We start from the raw sequence: 16479 nt of genomic DNA, 5'->3' as shown, positions 1-16479 counted from the left end.
CCCTATATAGTATTAGTAATGATAGATTTTATTTGTTATCCTTCTAAAAAAGAATAAAAAATTGTTTCAGTGAGAGACTTATTTGAATTTATTATTTTGTTGATGATTTAATTTATTGGTTTAAAATTAGTTGACAATATAGAAAAAAAAAAGGACAAACTGAGGCCTTATACATATGACATCTGATCCCCAAATAACATTTAGTTAAATAACAAAAGTTATCCAAAATCATATTTGAAAACAAATATTTTGTATTATCCTCTGGAAAATTTTTAAATCTGGCAATCGTGGTTTGTTGTGGGTATATATATATATTCTCCCAAGTCACTGATATGGCATCCAATTCCCACTAATGGGGATCTCTTCTCTTGGTGCTTGTTTGATTCTTGTTGTTTTTTATTTAGTTTTATCAGGATTTTTCTCTAAAAAAATGTGTTTGATAATTAAAATAAAAAACAGGCCTTTAATTTATTTCTCTCTACATTATAGTTTTTGTATAATTTTGATATTTTAATAAATAAAAATGTACGTGATTAAATTGATGGGGGTAAAAACTCTTAAAAAAACCCTAAAGATCCAACATGGCCTTGTAGAATTTAAGAATCACATTTTCTTTTAAAACTTTATTGTATACAAAAAAAAAAAAAACTGAAGTGAATGTTTGGTATTGTAATATGTCTTCCTCCTCCCTGAGCTGCCAATATATATATATATATATTTAATTATGCCAATATTTTAGCATGTTTCTTCTTTCTTTGTATCTAAATTTCCTGAAACAATATTTAACTAATAAATATTGTTTCCATACAGGCACGTTTTGACCTTTCCTCTTTATTTAACTAATTCTCGAATTTTCTTGTATAAAGTTATTCTTGTATAAAGTTATAAAGAATATTTATTTTTATTTTTTTTTTAAAAAAAAAGAAAAAGAAAATGTAAGGGAAATAATTTGCAGTCAGTCGAACGCGCCAAGAGAGTGTAATATCGATACGATACTGCTCCTCCTCTTCCTTTTTGGCTTGGCTGGCGGCATCACATCAATCGTCATCAGTGAGTCCGTCAGTCCGTCCGTCCGTCCTGCACCAAATCCTTCCTTTTGCTCAATTTGCTCATCGTCGTTCGTCCATTTGTCGTTCATCATCAAATCAAATCAAATCAAAGCGCTCTTTCTCTCTCATATCGGATTTAAAAAAAAGTTGGATTTTCTGGATTCCTTGAACAACACCTGAATGGGAACTTGGTACAACCGCGAACCTCCTCCGAGCATCAGCTACATTTCTTCGTCGTCGTCAATGGAAGAGGAGGAGCGTCTATTCTCAAAGTCTGTTCACGATAATGTCCACGGAAACATCTACCTCGATCCGGTACTCTCATAACTATCTATCTATCTATCTATCTATGCTCTTTCTATTCACGGACACCCTATCTTCTTCTTCTTTCTTCTTTCTCCTTTTACCATCCATTCATTCATTCATTCATATTCATTCATTCACTGTCTATTTTTGCATCTCTTACCACCACTTCTCAACTATTTTATTATGCACAACTGTTTCTTCACAGCTCCCTTCTATTTCTTCACTCTCCATGTTTTTCACCATTTTCTTGCTTGCTTGCTTGCTTGCTTCCATCTCCACACGTCTCTTCGCATTCTCCATTCCCACGTTGAGATTCCTAAGCTCTCCGTTTTGACAATAGCCTAAACTTAGAAGAAGAACAGAGACAACGCAGCTTTAATAATGGATTTGAATGCTTTTCTTAAGCTCAATACGCCGCCTCTACCTTGCTTTCTTCTACTTCTCATAACTTAGTTACGTTTTTTAGCTTAGATTCTCCATCACCACCATTCTTACTTGTTAGATAAATATAATAATATGCTGCTAACCTAAACTCGGTATAATAATATAAATTAGTCACACACAAGGTTGACCAAGCCTCCTTGTTAATAATAATAGTTTCATGCATGTCAATTTGTTGTTGGGAAAACAACATTATTATTTAAATAAATACTTTGGTTACTGTTTTTCATTTGCAGCTTTCCTTGAAGTTTGTTGACACTGAGCAGTTTCAGAGGTCACTATGCACTCTTCAACTTATTTCGCTTTTCTTTCTGCTAAACAAACCCCTGCTGCAATTCACCTCATCATCTTCTCTTTGCTTCCTCATATTTCAGGCTTCGTGATCTCAAGCAACTCGGTAAGTAAGGCTTCTTCAACATACATTTATTTATTGCAGGTTTTCACACCTAAACATTCCAATATCTATCGGTAATTATGAATTTTACATTTTCATCAAAGGGCTTCCCATGTCATTTACCAACAAACTTTTTCTTCTAAGTCAGGGGGGTGAGTATAGTAGGATTATTTTTAACTCTGATTGTTTCCTCTGATGAAAATTCATGCATCTTCACAAAGAAAACAAGGATTATCAGGTGTTTATAATATATAGCAACTGTAAATGTCATCATATTTCATGCTGTTTTATTACCTCAAGATTCTTCTTCGTCTGATCTCCATATCACATAGTTTAGTCAAAGTCTAAATGTAATTCAGGTGTTGCATTCATGGTATATCCTGGAGCAGTGCACTCGCGGTTTGAACACTCACTTGGGGTATATTGGCTAGCTGGTGAAGCCATTCAAAGATTAGCAAAATACCAAGTAGGACTATCATCTGTTCGTTAATGAATTGGGATTATAATGTATCTGATCCAACTACTCAAGAAAATATCCTCTTGATTTTCTTTCAGGGGGCAGAGCTAGGAATTGATCGTTTTGATATACAGACTGTAAAACTTGCTGGTAATCAAATGTAATAGTCACAAAAGTATATTATTATCTACTGTCTCTAGTCTCATTTTTTTTTTCTTGTTTAAACAGGTTTGTTACATGATGTGGGTCATGGCCCATACAGTCATATGTTTGAGAAAGAGTTTCTTCCCAGGGTTCTTAATGGATCCAAATGGTGATCTTTACTAGCTTTTTAATATCGTGAATACTGTATATTTCAAGTGAAACACATATTTCTGGAAGCTAGTAGTTTCTGTGAAGTATGTTCTTCACTTGACATGTGTTTTTATTTTCTATATAGACATGCATCTATGTACACCAGGCTTCCTTGTAGGAATGACTTTATATGACCTGCTGAGTCCTAATCTTTGATATTTTCTTTTTCGCTTATGCGGTAGCATTTAGTCTTAGATGTTTACTATTATTCATCTTGATTACTTTTTAAGGTCTCATGAAGAGATGTCCTTGAAGATGATTGACCATATTGTTGATATGCACCACATTGAGATTGATCCCGAATCCCTGAAGAAAGCAAAGGTCAGTATCTTGTGCTGGATTAACTAAGTATACGGAGTTCAATTTTATTGATTTAAAAATAAATATGGCTTCATTTCATTTAAACATGATACTGGTTTTAGTTCAGCTGGGTTTCCACATTCCTGCAGTTGCCTTCTAGGATATGTTTGGAATTAAAATTAGAATTAGAACCCCGATTCCAATTTTATAAGAATTACATTGAATTAAAGTTTAATTCTTACTTTGGAGAAGTCATTTATTTTTTCGAAAAAGAGATTTATTTGCTTTTCTTAAATATTTTCTTCACTTTTAAGTGTCTATATACCTATTTTCAGCTAATTAACAAATATTTGGGAGAATGATATTAGCTTGAATTGTTCGGGAGTATACTTAAATTGAAATTTAGAGGTTATTAGAGTGAAATTGCACCTAAACAAATTACACACGTTTAAATCCATTTGAATTATAATTTTAATTTCAGTTCATATTCTTAAGTCCTTATCCAAACAACAGAATTTGAGTTGTCCAATTCCAATTCTAATTAACCAAACGAAGTTGTTTTTTCATTGTTATATGGCTACTTATTTTTTTGGCATCTGACCGTCATAAATTTTTGACATTCTCTTTCAATGAGTGGCATATTATTTGATTTTCCTTTTACTTTTTTTAATATCAGGAAATGATTGTTGCTAGCTGTGGAAATGGACTTCCAGTGGTAAGCTACAACACCCCTAGTATATTATGTCTCTTGTTTATATAACGCAATCCTTGCTTGAATCAGCCCCAAGTTTGGTATTTTATTGCTATCTTTGACGATTCTTGCAGAGATCCAAAGAGAAGTGTTTCTTATATGACATTGTAGCAAATGGAAGAAATGGAATAGATGTAGACAAGTATGTCATTTGACCCTTTTTAACTTACGAGGCTTCTAACTCCCTTTTCACATTTTACTTCAGTGCATCATTTAATAAGTAGTGTTGACTCTTTTTGAAATAAATATTGGCTAGAGATGACCAATAATATTCTTGGAAAATGGACAAACCATAATTATCTTTATAGGTTCAGTCATCTGAAAGTAAGTGAGTTGAGCTAAACATAGATCAAAATGTTGACAGATTTGATTACATAGTTCGTGACTCTCGGGCATGCGGTCTTGGTTGCAATTTCCAGTTTGAAAGGTATGCTAGTACTATTTTTGTCAATGAGCATTGCTGAATGAGCAAACTTAAGTTTTGAACTTGTATGCTTCTTTATGTCTTTCCTGGTTTCCATTCATAGTGTCAATCAAATTTAAAGAACACATTGAGCCTATTTTAAAATGGGTATTTTGTCACAATCTCCACAATCTCATTGGATAATCACCAAAATTAATTGAAAATATTTTTTTTCTTATTGTATTCAAATTTCTTTTTTTTTATCTTGTGATCAAATTATTTTTGGATCATGATCCAACTTAGTCTATATTTTATTGTTTCATTTGGTATATAAATTATTTTCTTGATCATGATCCAAATTAAAGTGTAATTTGTATCATTTGGTATATAATTCTTTTTTTCTTTATCATGATCAGATTATGCTTTAAATTTTTGTGATTTTTGGCAAGCGCAACAAATGGAGATTTTTGAGATGATTATAAAAGGAAAAAATTATCGTAACAAAACAACTCGATACTTTGTTATCCTTTGTAGGTTGTTAGAGACAATGAAAGTGGTTGATGATGAGATATGTTATCGTGCCAAAGAGTGTAAGTTTGGAGTACAAGTGGCTTCCATCTGCTTATTTCAGATCATTAGTAACTGACTTTCTTTATTCTCAAACTCTCGTCAGATTTAACCATTCACAAACTGTTCGCCTCTCGAGCTGATCTACACCGGACAGTTTATACACACGCAAAAGTCAAGGTACTAAAACCCCAATACCCATTTATTCGAGATGCTTGTGCAATCTAATGGTGTTGTATTTTCCCAGGCAATAGAACTCATGATAGTGGATGCCCTAGAAAAAGCAAATGACTACCTTCAAATTGAGTCTTTTATTACTGATCCAGCTGAATATTGGAAGGTTTTGTGGGCGTTACATATACATTAGCATTTCAGGTCCTCTTTATCATTATCGAACATTGGCTCATAACGTTCATTCCACTAACTCTAATCTTGCAGTTGGATGACACAATAATAAAAACAATTGAAGTTTCTCCTAACCAAGAGCTTAAGGAAGCAAGAGATATAATCCTTCGTATTCGTAGAAGGGATCTATACCAGGTACTTGGAAAAAATAGACCCACAAGAGCCTATTTTGAAACTGCTATTTTGTTATGATCTTACTCACAATCATGATCCCATTAAAAAATCACCAAAGTGAAACTGAAAGTGTTTTTTTTTCGCTAGGTATAAAGATTGTTCTCTAGATCTTGATGCAACTTTTTTCATTTTGTATAAATTCATGATTTAGATTATTTTATATATCACGATCCATAATATTCTCTAGAGAATATTGTGATTTTTGAAAAACATTACAAAATGTAGATTTTTCTCAATCATGATACCAAATAATTTTGTTTCTTGCAGTTCTGCAATGAGTTTTCTGTTCCAAAAGAAAGGCTGGAATATTTCAAAGACATCACTTGTAAAGATATCATTTGCTCCCAGGTGCTTTGAAACATACCATCCTAAACAATGTCAGATCTTTTATGTTTGTACAATTTCTAACATCAGTTTTGAAGCAGAAAAGTGGCAGTGTTACTCTGAAAGAAGAAGACATTGCTGTCACTAATGTCAAAATTGACTTGACCCGGGAAAGAAATAATCCTATTGAAAGGTACTACTGATTAATAGAACAATTTAACAATATGCAGTCTAGTTGTCTTTTTTTTTCTTTTTTTTATCTGACAATGAGTTTTCTGGTGTGCATGTGTATTATTCTTTCTGTAGAATCAAATTCTTCAAGGTATGTTACCATGTCCTTTGTGCCTACGATTTTATTTATTTATTTGATTCTTAAGGTCAAAGGAGAGCTTACTATCAGTTAGTTCCAAGGCTTGTTTGATAACCTATATCTTACAGTCAATTAGTTCTTCCATCAAATCATTCTTTAAAATACGAATTACCTCTATTTTATTCCTTATAATGTTTTAAAATATTAATGATATTTAAGTATTTGACCAAAACAAACTACTTTTTCATTGAACAATAGGTTTCAGAAAAGACTCAATCATGATAGAATCAAAGGTTTATCTTTCTCATATTTTCTAAAGGTTTTGGATGTATGTATCTGGCTGGGAGTTTTTTATGAGCTCGAGAGCAGCCTACCTGTTGCTTGCTCTCTTCAGAGATGAAGATAGCTTTATTGTGTTTTCAAATTTTGTTTTCTTGCTAAGAAGTTATCAATTTTACATATAGATAAAATAAATCATGTTCTATAAAAAAACAATATAAATTTAAAGATAAGCCCGGATCAAACAACCTCCAAATCCCCATACTTTAGGTAGTATGCCTCCTTTATTATTATTATTATTATTAATTGCTGAAGCTGAAATCACATTCTTTGTTGGAGCAGGATTATGACAGCACCGAGAAATTCAGTATCCAGGATGACCGTATCAGTCACCTGTTGCCAGGATCTTATCAAGACATGATTGTCAGAGTTTACTCCAAGAAGCCAGAATTGGTCTGTTTTCTCAACATTATTTTTCTGTTAATTATAAATTTCCCCATAAATAGGCAGAAAATATAGAAAAATGAAATATAATAGTTGGCTTGTTATTATAAAACGAGAGTGCAGGTTGTAGCTGTCTCTGAGGCCTTTGAGAATTTCCAGTTGAAGACATATGGGGTGAAAACCCAAGTACATGAAACACCGGAAAAGAAGAGGCGTCGTCGATCCAATTACTGACTGTTATGGCGATGCTTGATGATGATAGCCCTTGGGGGGGGCCTATATATATATATATACTGACATGTGCAAACTAAATATATACATGATAAGATTGATGGATAGATACTTTTTTGGTAAATCCCTCTATCCTTCTCCCCATTGACCAAACTACACAGATGGGTATGTTTTTGGAATTCAAGTAGTAGCTGCTCTGCCAATTTTGAATTCTGGGCAGTTTTGTTGGGAAATTATTAGTATTACATTCTCATTCTCATCCTCTTTTAAAAGAATATGTTCAAAAGGTGTATTGTATGTATGTGTATGTGTATGATGATGGAAGACAAATCTGCACATCATGTATTGTCAACTGGCAACAAAACTTTGAACAATAATAATATGTGGTGGGGTTCTCCTGATTTTGTGGGTCATGTCCTAGTAGCAACTTTTGAGTTGCTTGGTCCCAACTTGGTATCTAATCCTCCCCCTCCTATAAATATATGGACTAAGCGTAGTTGCAATTTTGTTTTCATTTTTAGCTGACTTTTTGAATTTGTTAAATTCTATGAGAGATAATTTTAGATCGACTCAATGTAATTATATCTGCTACATAAAGCAGCGCTAGATTGCTAGCTAGTAGATAATTGTAATTAAAATATACCAAGGCTTACAAAATAACTATATTGAATATAAAATTAAAATATAAGCCTTCAAGTTTATTTATTTATAAGTAATTTCATGAACTGAGAAATAGATTATAAAAAATAAAAATTAAAAAATGAAGAGATAGCCAACCGGAGGTGTCAATAAAAAAACTAACATTTCTTTCAAAGCAAGTTCAAACAAAAAAAATAAAATAATAATTAACTTTACCTATATTGCCATTGTCAAACAATTCACAATTGCGATGGATGGCATATTTGACAACTAACAGTATTTAACAATGTGGTGAGGTCTCCCCCATAATCTTCACACCCCCAGCCTTTTATCAAAATATTAATAATCGATCATTCAAGTTACTACAAGTTTTATAGAAAATTAGGCATTTGATTAGCTAGTAGCTAGCTATACCTAAAAGAAAAAAGGAAACAAAAAAAATTAAAAAATCTGGTTCAGCTATCTATTTCCTACTGTATGATCATTGCCATCATCCTCTATAACAGTTAATAATGGTGATGTGGAAGTGGAAGTAGAAGTAGAAGGCTCCTTATTATCCAAACTATCTACGATGTTGTTGTTGTTGCTGCTGTCGTCCTGTAACTGGAATTGTTCCAAAAGTAGTTTCTTTATTTTCGTCCTCAATCCAGAAGCTTCTTCTGGTCTGAACCATTTTTTACCAAACTACCAACAAAAATGGTGGAGTATATTATGTTATATCCATAAATAAAAAAGGTCTGATGATTCATTAAGAATAAATAGAGAGTGTAGTAGCAGCAGCAATACCATAGCCAAATCTTTCTTTCTCAATCTTTGCGGGGCATCATCAATTAATCGCTCCATGAAGTAAAGAACAAAAAGACCACAATCATAGTCATTCCTTTGTTGTGGTACCTAGTAGGTTTTCAGATTCAAACTATATAAATATTAACCACAAAAATAAAAAGAAATTAAGAAAACGGTGTGGCCAATTCTCAAGGCACTTACTGCAATGGGTTTTTCCTCAATTCTTCGAGGAAGATATTTCCATATTCGGTCTAGGATAGGAAGATCTAGAGGAGCTTCTCCTTGATTCAGACATTTCCATTCTTCTCTTAGGAAACTGCAGAAATTTGGCCAAAAGTTACTTTTGAAATCTATAGGGAGATTAGTTCAGGCTAGCTACTATATTACACACATTTTCAAAAACTTTCCTGTTAGAGTCTAGCACAACATCCCACCCTGATGACCCCTCGCCTTGAATTTGAAACCACAATTTCTTAAAGACATACTAAAAATATATTTTTGTTCTTTTGTTTTCTTGGAGTAGTGACTTCAATCGAGGTGCAAAATATTAAGTATATCTATTTATCTTCGTAACAAATGTTTGGTTTTTTACTTTACTTCATTAAAATGGTGGGTTCACTGGATTGGCTTTGATGTAAGAAGTTTTTTGGTTGAAATAAAAAGCCTTGGTTGCCATAATTCTCACCCGTATTCAAAGAATCATAGCTTGGATTAGGTTTCCTAGCTTACCAATTTCATACAAGGTGGAAATCTGGAAGGCCATTGCAATAAATGACTACTTGAATCGAGATTTTGAGCAAAAAAGTTCCACTGACCCGTAAAAAGTGGGCCTAATCCTTGGGGATGTGGTAATACATCTAAGAAGTTATTCCGCTTCAGTGGGTAGCGAACTTGAGAGCTCAACCTCTTAAGTTCAAGATTCTTAAATATTGCTGGATCATACACAATTGATTTTAAAAAGGAGAAAGAGGCAATGCTGAAAAACACTTCTTACAATTTAATATTGCTGCAAATGGAGCTGCTAAAATGCAACCCTAGAGAATCCAAATGAAGTATGATTGGTCCAGATTCGTCTTCCTTGTCAAGGATGCATATAATGACCAAGCTCCAATGTAGGCTAGACAAGAAAAGCACCAAAGATAAGGAGGCATTCATGGCAGTTATGAACAAATGATTTCATGTTAGTGTTATGACGCAAGATGGACCACAAATGGGAGCAGCGGGCATTAACATTTTTTTTTAGAGTGACAGTTTATTGTAGGAGTATCACTAGTTCAAGTGTAACAGGTCGAACAAGGTTTGTTTGGTTGTTTTGTTCAACCTGAGGTTGCTCGAACAATATCATTTTGGCAGAATAATGTTCTGATATCATGAAGTTTCTGCCAAAGAAGGAATATATAGGTTTTGTGTATCAGCAAGCCAAGAGAGGAGAATTGGATGCGGGCAACTTGTCTAACTTTTCTGTATTATTTTGAAAGACTAAAAATATACATTGGTAGGCTACCTTATGTACACATATTCTCTCATAAAAAAAAGGTACTAAATAAATCAAATCACATCTCATAATTAATACCAAATTTGCAATCAAATATCCTGTAAACGAAACCTTCCTATTAAGGGGATTCGTTTCCATATTTTTATAATAGGTTTTGACTTGCAGTTATTTAATATTCATTTATTATTGTAACGCTTTTGGTAAAGAAGATTGGGATTAGGATTGGGGCGTGGCACTTACTCTTCATGTATTGGAATAAGTATGTAAGATTTCATAAATATGTTGACACCTTTCCACCATCTTCTTAACTTGACAAATGCTTTTTCCTGGTCAGCCTATCCTTAGATCAATATGAAAAAGACAAATAATGAACCACTTGTTAATATGGAATAAGGGGAAGAATTCAACAAAATGGATTCTGAAAGACACAAGGACATGTGACCTCTTTTACCTTTTTTTTTTATTAAATGTTAAACTTTGTATTAATAAAGTTGTTGGAAAGGCTACTTCTGATCATGCAAACATGGTTCGTAAAAGTATTAAACGTGTGACCTCTTTTAACTATTTTATTATCTAGTATTTTACCTTAAACAAGGACGTTCAAATTGCTATCTCAAGCAGATATAGGTAAAGATTTCAGTTGCAGCTACTAGATATAGTACGTGGAAGAGTCCCATAAGAGAATACCTGATTTAATACTGCCGCTTTGAGCTTCTTGTAGAAGTAGGTGTTGAAAAAATGAAAATCATACTTTGGCCCAGCTGTTGGAGAAATTAGTGTTTGTAGGTATCTATACAAAACACAGATTCATTCTATTAATACCATTATATTTATCTCAGCAGAAATATATCCAGATAATAGTGTCAATTTTCATTTGAATATCAAAGTCCAATTCTATTACCGAATATAGAAATTCATAATAGACGAAGATAAAAAAGCTGCCGGTGCTAGGCATGCCATATCTGAGTAACGAATTTCTACAGATTCTGGATCATCTCTGTCAAGAAGATGGTAGTAGAATGAGCATAATAGGCTTAGCAAAGATGATTTGTTGGATGAAAGGCAAGCTGTTTCTACAATATGCTATACCTGGTCGGATAATAAATATTTCTCTCTTTCAAGCTGTAAAACAATAAAAATTCTTGATTTGTACAAGTGCTGACCATAAAACAACATTTAGCCAAAGTAAAAACAAAATAAAAAAATTTACATACCTGACATCCATTTTATCATCATCTTTTGCCGACTGCTCTAGTTGAGGTTCCTCTTCATCCACTAAGACAACTGTTTGTCCCTGTTATAAAAGACTAGCAAATTTTGGTTTCCAAATGACAATAAGCAATATATATGGAAGTAAGCTTGTGAAAAAAAGAAAAAATTTATAGCTCTATATAGAAGGATTTGGTTGGTAGGTTTAGTAGGAGTTGCTTATTTAATTCAACCATTTCTCTCGTAAACATCGATGTGATAAAATTTCCTACATTAGTTCTTTATTCGTTTTTTCCCTATGAACTTTAGTAAATCCCTGGAAACAGGCACAAGTCACACCATTGTTCCATAGAAAATAATTATGCATCCTAAGAGCATGTCTATCAATCCCAGGTGCAATAGTCAAAAACTGAGAAAATCAATTGAACTCAAAATTATTAAATTTTTGGCATTGAATCTAGAGAATAGCAACTTCAATTTATGACAGAAATTATTAAGATAAGTTGTTGTCCCCTTTACAATTTTTCTTCTTATAGATTACTAGTATCTTTGATCCCAATTAGTTTAATTTGCGAATTACTTCTCACTTTAGAATAAAATTGAACCCCTAGACTACGTCTCTAGTTTTATTTGAGAATCATCGATGCATATTTTTCAAGAAACTAAAGGTCAGATAAAGGCACAATCACAGAATGCCTCAGAACCTTGATGTGTGTATGCATTAAGTCACTAAAAATTTAAATCAATAAGTTATAGCAGAAACAAAAAGAACCAGCAGAAAATAGTCATTTAAATAATTTGGAGGTTAGAGAAAGAGGTATATGGAAGAAAAGACAGCACTCACATTCCTGGGTTTCTTATCTTTCAAGAGCTTAACTTCAGAATTCTTCTTCCTAGCAGTGAAAACAACATAGCAAATCAGCATTGAACTGTTATCAAGTCCACATATTTTACCAGAAAGATGAAGTGCAATAAGGAAAGCTAAGTGCTATCCTAAACTCCAAAATGAAAATAAATTTATAAAAAGTTCAGATATTATTTTTGTCATCCGATAATGTATATATGATATTTCATGTTTATGTGAAAACTCTTCCTTCGGTTCTTCACATTAACTTTATGTTAACATACTGCTTACCATATTCAAGAGCACATGCATAAAAGTGAAGTGACAAAGTAGAGAATGAATGTTATGGTTCTCTTTCATCTTGTTCCTTGGTCATCCTAGTATATTGCTTGTATATATAAGAATTCCAAGAATTTGGTGCTCATGCAGTTATCCATGAGATACAGCTCCACCAAATATAGTATCCACGTATTTCAAGCTAAATAAACAAAGATCATGTGCTAAACTCATATAGATAAGAGACCTACTTCTAGCTACATGTTGACTAATTTATGAAGTATGATTTGTTTAAATCAGGAAAGAGAAGCTTTTGGGACAGATACTACAGCCCCCAGGTGGTGAAGAGCTGGCATTGAGGTGCCAAATCAATGAAATTATGTAAGCTCTGGGGAAGCCATATTCCATTAGGTAGAGCAGATGGAGAGCCCATATCAACATAATGATGATAATGTATTAGCCAGAAATTAATTAGACCATATATCACAATGAATATTATTGTAGTAAAAGATGACATCTTTTAAAAAATTAACCAAACTTAAGCATTATGTATAGGCAATGAAGAAGGTGACATAAGTGAATATAAAGTCTACATAAAAGTGAGTGAAAGTTTCAAGTGTCAAGATGTATAGTTTCATTATCTATGTGATGATTGATTTCCCACATGAGAATTTGCGGCCCTTAATTTGTATCTATCTGTGAGAACAAGGAGTGGTAATGTGAGATCAGCAGTGAGTTCCATTTGTATGAATGGTTGACCTATGCTTGAAGTGAAGAAAGTCCATACAGTTGTTGTTTGTAGATGTTATATGTACCTTTTAAAGACAGAGGTGGATAACTTTTCCGAAGAATCTTGAGGTCGGCGGTTGCCATTGCATCTACTAGCTATATTTGCAGAAAGTGCTGTAGGACACTGAAATGGAGATTTCCTAGTTGATGAAGTACTAGTTTGATCTCCTCCCAGTTGGCATCGAGTCAGAAGATGTGCACCTGTTTGATAAGCATCTATTGTCCTGCATTCCTCCTAAAAAAGAGAATGAAAAAGATTTGAAGTAAAGTAATTGATGCAGTTGTAAGAAGTAGATAAAAGTGGAAGGCAGTTTAGTTTACATGGTCCAATTTGCGGGTGAAATGTGCGGCAAAGGAAGACCTGGGAGGTGGTGGTAGGGTGGATGAAGTATGTTGTTGTTGTCTTGGAACATCTAACTCTAATGATGTACCTAGAGAATTAGAATCTAGAAATTGATTGATTGGCAATACATAGAAAGGAGAAAGAAAAAGATGAAGTAAATGGGGACTGAGGGAGTCTCACTACTACTTGGATGGTGATGGTTTGAAGTTGGAATTTCCAAAGGTTTTTTATTATTGCCTCTAACAACGATATCCTGGTGAGAAAAGAAAATATATATATAAAAAAAAAGGAATTTGTTGTACCCTAGAAAAAAGGGGCGAGCAGAGCAGAGCAGAAGAAACCTTTTGTAGTTTCCGGCGGTCCTTCTCGTCCTGGAGAAGCTTGAGTCTGAGCTTGAGCTTTGCTCCACCGTCGGGGAGTTTTAGGGTTTCGATGGTGGACCTGCACCTTTCGATTGCCTCGTCGAGCTTAGAGTCCTCCATACGCCTAGTTTCGTCGTCCTGAAGTAGCTGGTGATTCCGATCACATGCCATGGGACTGTGTTGTTGTTGTTGTTGTTGTTTTCCGGAAACAATTAGCGTGGGAAGAGGTTCATCATCATCAGCATCTCCGTTGGATAAAATCTTTTCCCAGTCAATTACAACTTGAAGCCCCTTTTTCTTCGCTCGCTCTTCTTCCATATGTATCTATCTATCTCTATCTACTTACTTACTTTTACATATCTCTCTTTCTCTCTCAACTGCGCAGCTCAGCTGCTGCTATTTCTATCTTTCTTTCTTTCTTTGTAGTATGTATAATCAGGAATCGGAGTGCTATTATTATTATTATTAATAATAATAGTTAGTCTTCTGTTCTGTTCTGTTCTGTCTGTCACACCTTAGCTTGCTTCGATTGGACCAAACAAACAATTCTACCTAGATGATGGAGCTGCTGCCTCCTCTTTGCAAAATAATAAGATTTTATTTTATTTTATTTATTTCTATATATATATATATATATATATAGGGAAATTGGATGAAATGACCCCCCAAATGAGGCTATTTGCATCCGTGGTAATGTTTAATAATTTTTGATCTGATGACCACTTATTTTTTTTTTGACGATTTTACCCTTTTCGCGTAACGCGAAGGGAGTTCGCGTTTCGCGAAGTGAAACAGTCTTGATATATATACTCAAATTTTTTCATTTCTCTCATTTTCTTTCTCTCTCCTCCTTTCTTTCCTCCGGATTTTGTCGCCGGCGGCGTAAACTCCGGCGACTTCGACTATTATGAATGAAATCTACAAGATAAGAAACCTAATCCCCGAATCTATGTTTGTATAACAGATTTATGTTCTTATTTGTATTTCTTAATGAAACCCTAACCCTAAATATGTTCTTTTTGGTGATATTTGTTCATATTGAATCATATTTGTTGATATTGGGTTATATTTGTTCATATATGTTCATATTTGTTCATATATTGGTTTATTAGTTCATATTGGTTCATCTTATTGATTGTTCTTTTGGCTGTGATGATATTTGCAGATGATATCGTTTCTGCTAGTTACTTAACGAAGCGTTAAGTACTTAGCGAAGCGTTAAGTACTTAACGAAGCGTTAAGTACTTAACGCTTCGTTAAATACTTAACGCTTCGCTAAGTACTTAACGCTTCGTTAAGTACTTAACGAAGCGTTAAGTACTTAACGCTTCGGCACGCGCGCGTAGGAAGACGAAGAGGCGCGCGTATATGCACGCGCCATACCATATATTTTAAAAAATAAAACATTTGGACATTCATTTGTTTCCCTCTTCTATCCTCTCGATTCCTCTCTCTCTACAACCGTCTCACTGAAGAACACATTGACAAGGCCGATCTTCCCGTCCCCCTCGTGTCCTCCCTCTCTATCATTTATTCCCCATAAATCTCAGGTTAGTTTTATTTTGGTTGTTGCATGTCTTTTTTTGGTTATGGGTTTTCATATTTGCATGTTTAGTTTTAGGGTTTTGGCTGTTTCAGTTTATTTGGTTAGGTTTAGCGTTTAATGTTTGTTTCTGGTTATTGATTATTGCATTATATTTGCATGTTTGTTTCTGGTTGTTGGTTATTGTTTCTGGTTTAGGGATTCGCGAAGTACTTAACGCTTCGCTAAGTACTTAACGCTTCGTTAAGTACTTAACGCTTCGCTAAGTACTTAACGCTTCGTTAAGTACTTAACGCTTCGTTAAGTACTTAACGCTTCGTTAAGTACTTAACGTTTGATGTGGTCTATGTATATGATCTTACATTTTTGTTGTTGTTCCTTTTGTAGATGGCAGAAACCACCGTTCCTGATTTCCCTGGACGGATTTCTTGGAAAAGCGCCCTCTGCCTTAAGAAGATTGTAACGAAGTTTGAGGAAATGGATCTTGTGGAGAAGGTGTACAATACCCAATTCCGATATATAGTCTCTGCCCCAGTGTTGCAGTTCTCAGGAACTATTGTACATCACATGTTGCTTAGGAGGGTAACCTCAACCTCCAAGGAGATTACTTTCAATATCAATGGGCAAGAACTTGTGTTTGGTATGAAAGAGTACGCCTTGGTGACGGGCCTAAACTTCGGAAGGTTTCCTGAGGTGAACGAAGAAGAATGCCGAGGTTGTCCACCTCTGTTGGTAAAATATTTTAAAGGGAAGTCGAGTGTAGTAATGCAAGACTTGGAGACTGCTTTTTTGAGATGTAGAGATAAGGAAGATGCCTGGAAGATGGGGCTGGTATGCTTGATTTGCCTGTACCTATTTTCATTTGACCCAAGGAGGGTGGTATTTGCCAAAATCCTCCACATGGTCGAAGACGAGGAAAGTTTCCTCCGATTTCCTTGGGGGAAAGTGACCTTTAGAGCCACCCTCAAGGGTTTGAACAAGAACATGAGACATCTCAGTCACAC

General features: G+C 34.2%; 2 protein-coding genes across 8 annotated transcripts; one reads left to right on the top strand and one right to left on the bottom strand.

Moving 5' to 3' along the window:
• Positions 1-990: 990 nt before the first annotated feature.
• LOC124927912 (deoxynucleoside triphosphate triphosphohydrolase SAMHD1 homolog) lies at positions 991-7461 on the top strand. The gene is made up of 19 exons (XM_047468418.1): positions 991-1364; positions 2033-2070; positions 2171-2193; positions 2550-2656; positions 2746-2797; positions 2876-2960; positions 3232-3322; positions 3978-4016; positions 4127-4194; positions 4417-4479; positions 4990-5045; positions 5129-5202; positions 5270-5362; positions 5461-5562; positions 5869-5949; positions 6027-6118; positions 6232-6247; positions 6857-6967; positions 7082-7461. Exons 1-19 carry the CDS (start codon positions 1230-1232, stop codon positions 7190-7192), a joined length of 1437 nt encoding a protein of 478 aa, XP_047324374.1. The 5' UTR covers positions 991-1229; the 3' UTR covers positions 7193-7461.
• Positions 7462-8136: 675 nt separating this feature from the next.
• LOC124926880 (ubiquitin-like-specific protease 1D) lies at positions 8137-14361 on the bottom strand. 7 transcript variants are annotated; one of them, XM_047467190.1, is made up of 14 exons: positions 13912-14361; positions 13751-13823; positions 13549-13673; positions 13254-13462; positions 12163-12211; positions 11324-11403; positions 11199-11231; positions 11011-11106; positions 10797-10899; positions 10350-10444; positions 9609-9731; positions 8816-8930; positions 8615-8722; positions 8137-8512 (listed from the first exon to the last, which is right to left on the bottom strand). In XM_047467190.1, exons 1-14 carry the CDS (start codon positions 14248-14250, stop codon positions 8288-8290), a joined length of 1773 nt encoding a protein of 590 aa, XP_047323146.1. In that variant the 5' UTR covers positions 14251-14361; the 3' UTR covers positions 8137-8287. The 7 variants fall into 7 exon arrangements, with proteins under 7 accessions (XP_047323146.1, XP_047323148.1, XP_047323149.1 ...); XM_047467192.1 differs by having other exon boundaries at positions 13549-13658; XM_047467193.1 differs by having other exon boundaries at positions 13549-13658; positions 13754-13823.
• Positions 14362-16479: the final 2118 nt, after the last annotated feature.

The sequence above is a fragment of the Impatiens glandulifera genome, chromosome 2, assembly GCF_907164915.1.
Source record: "Impatiens glandulifera chromosome 2, dImpGla2.1, whole genome shotgun sequence".
NCBI lineage: Eukaryota > Viridiplantae > Streptophyta > Magnoliopsida > Ericales > Balsaminaceae > Impatiens > Impatiens glandulifera.
This window is presented reverse-complemented; position numbering and strand designations above follow the sequence as displayed.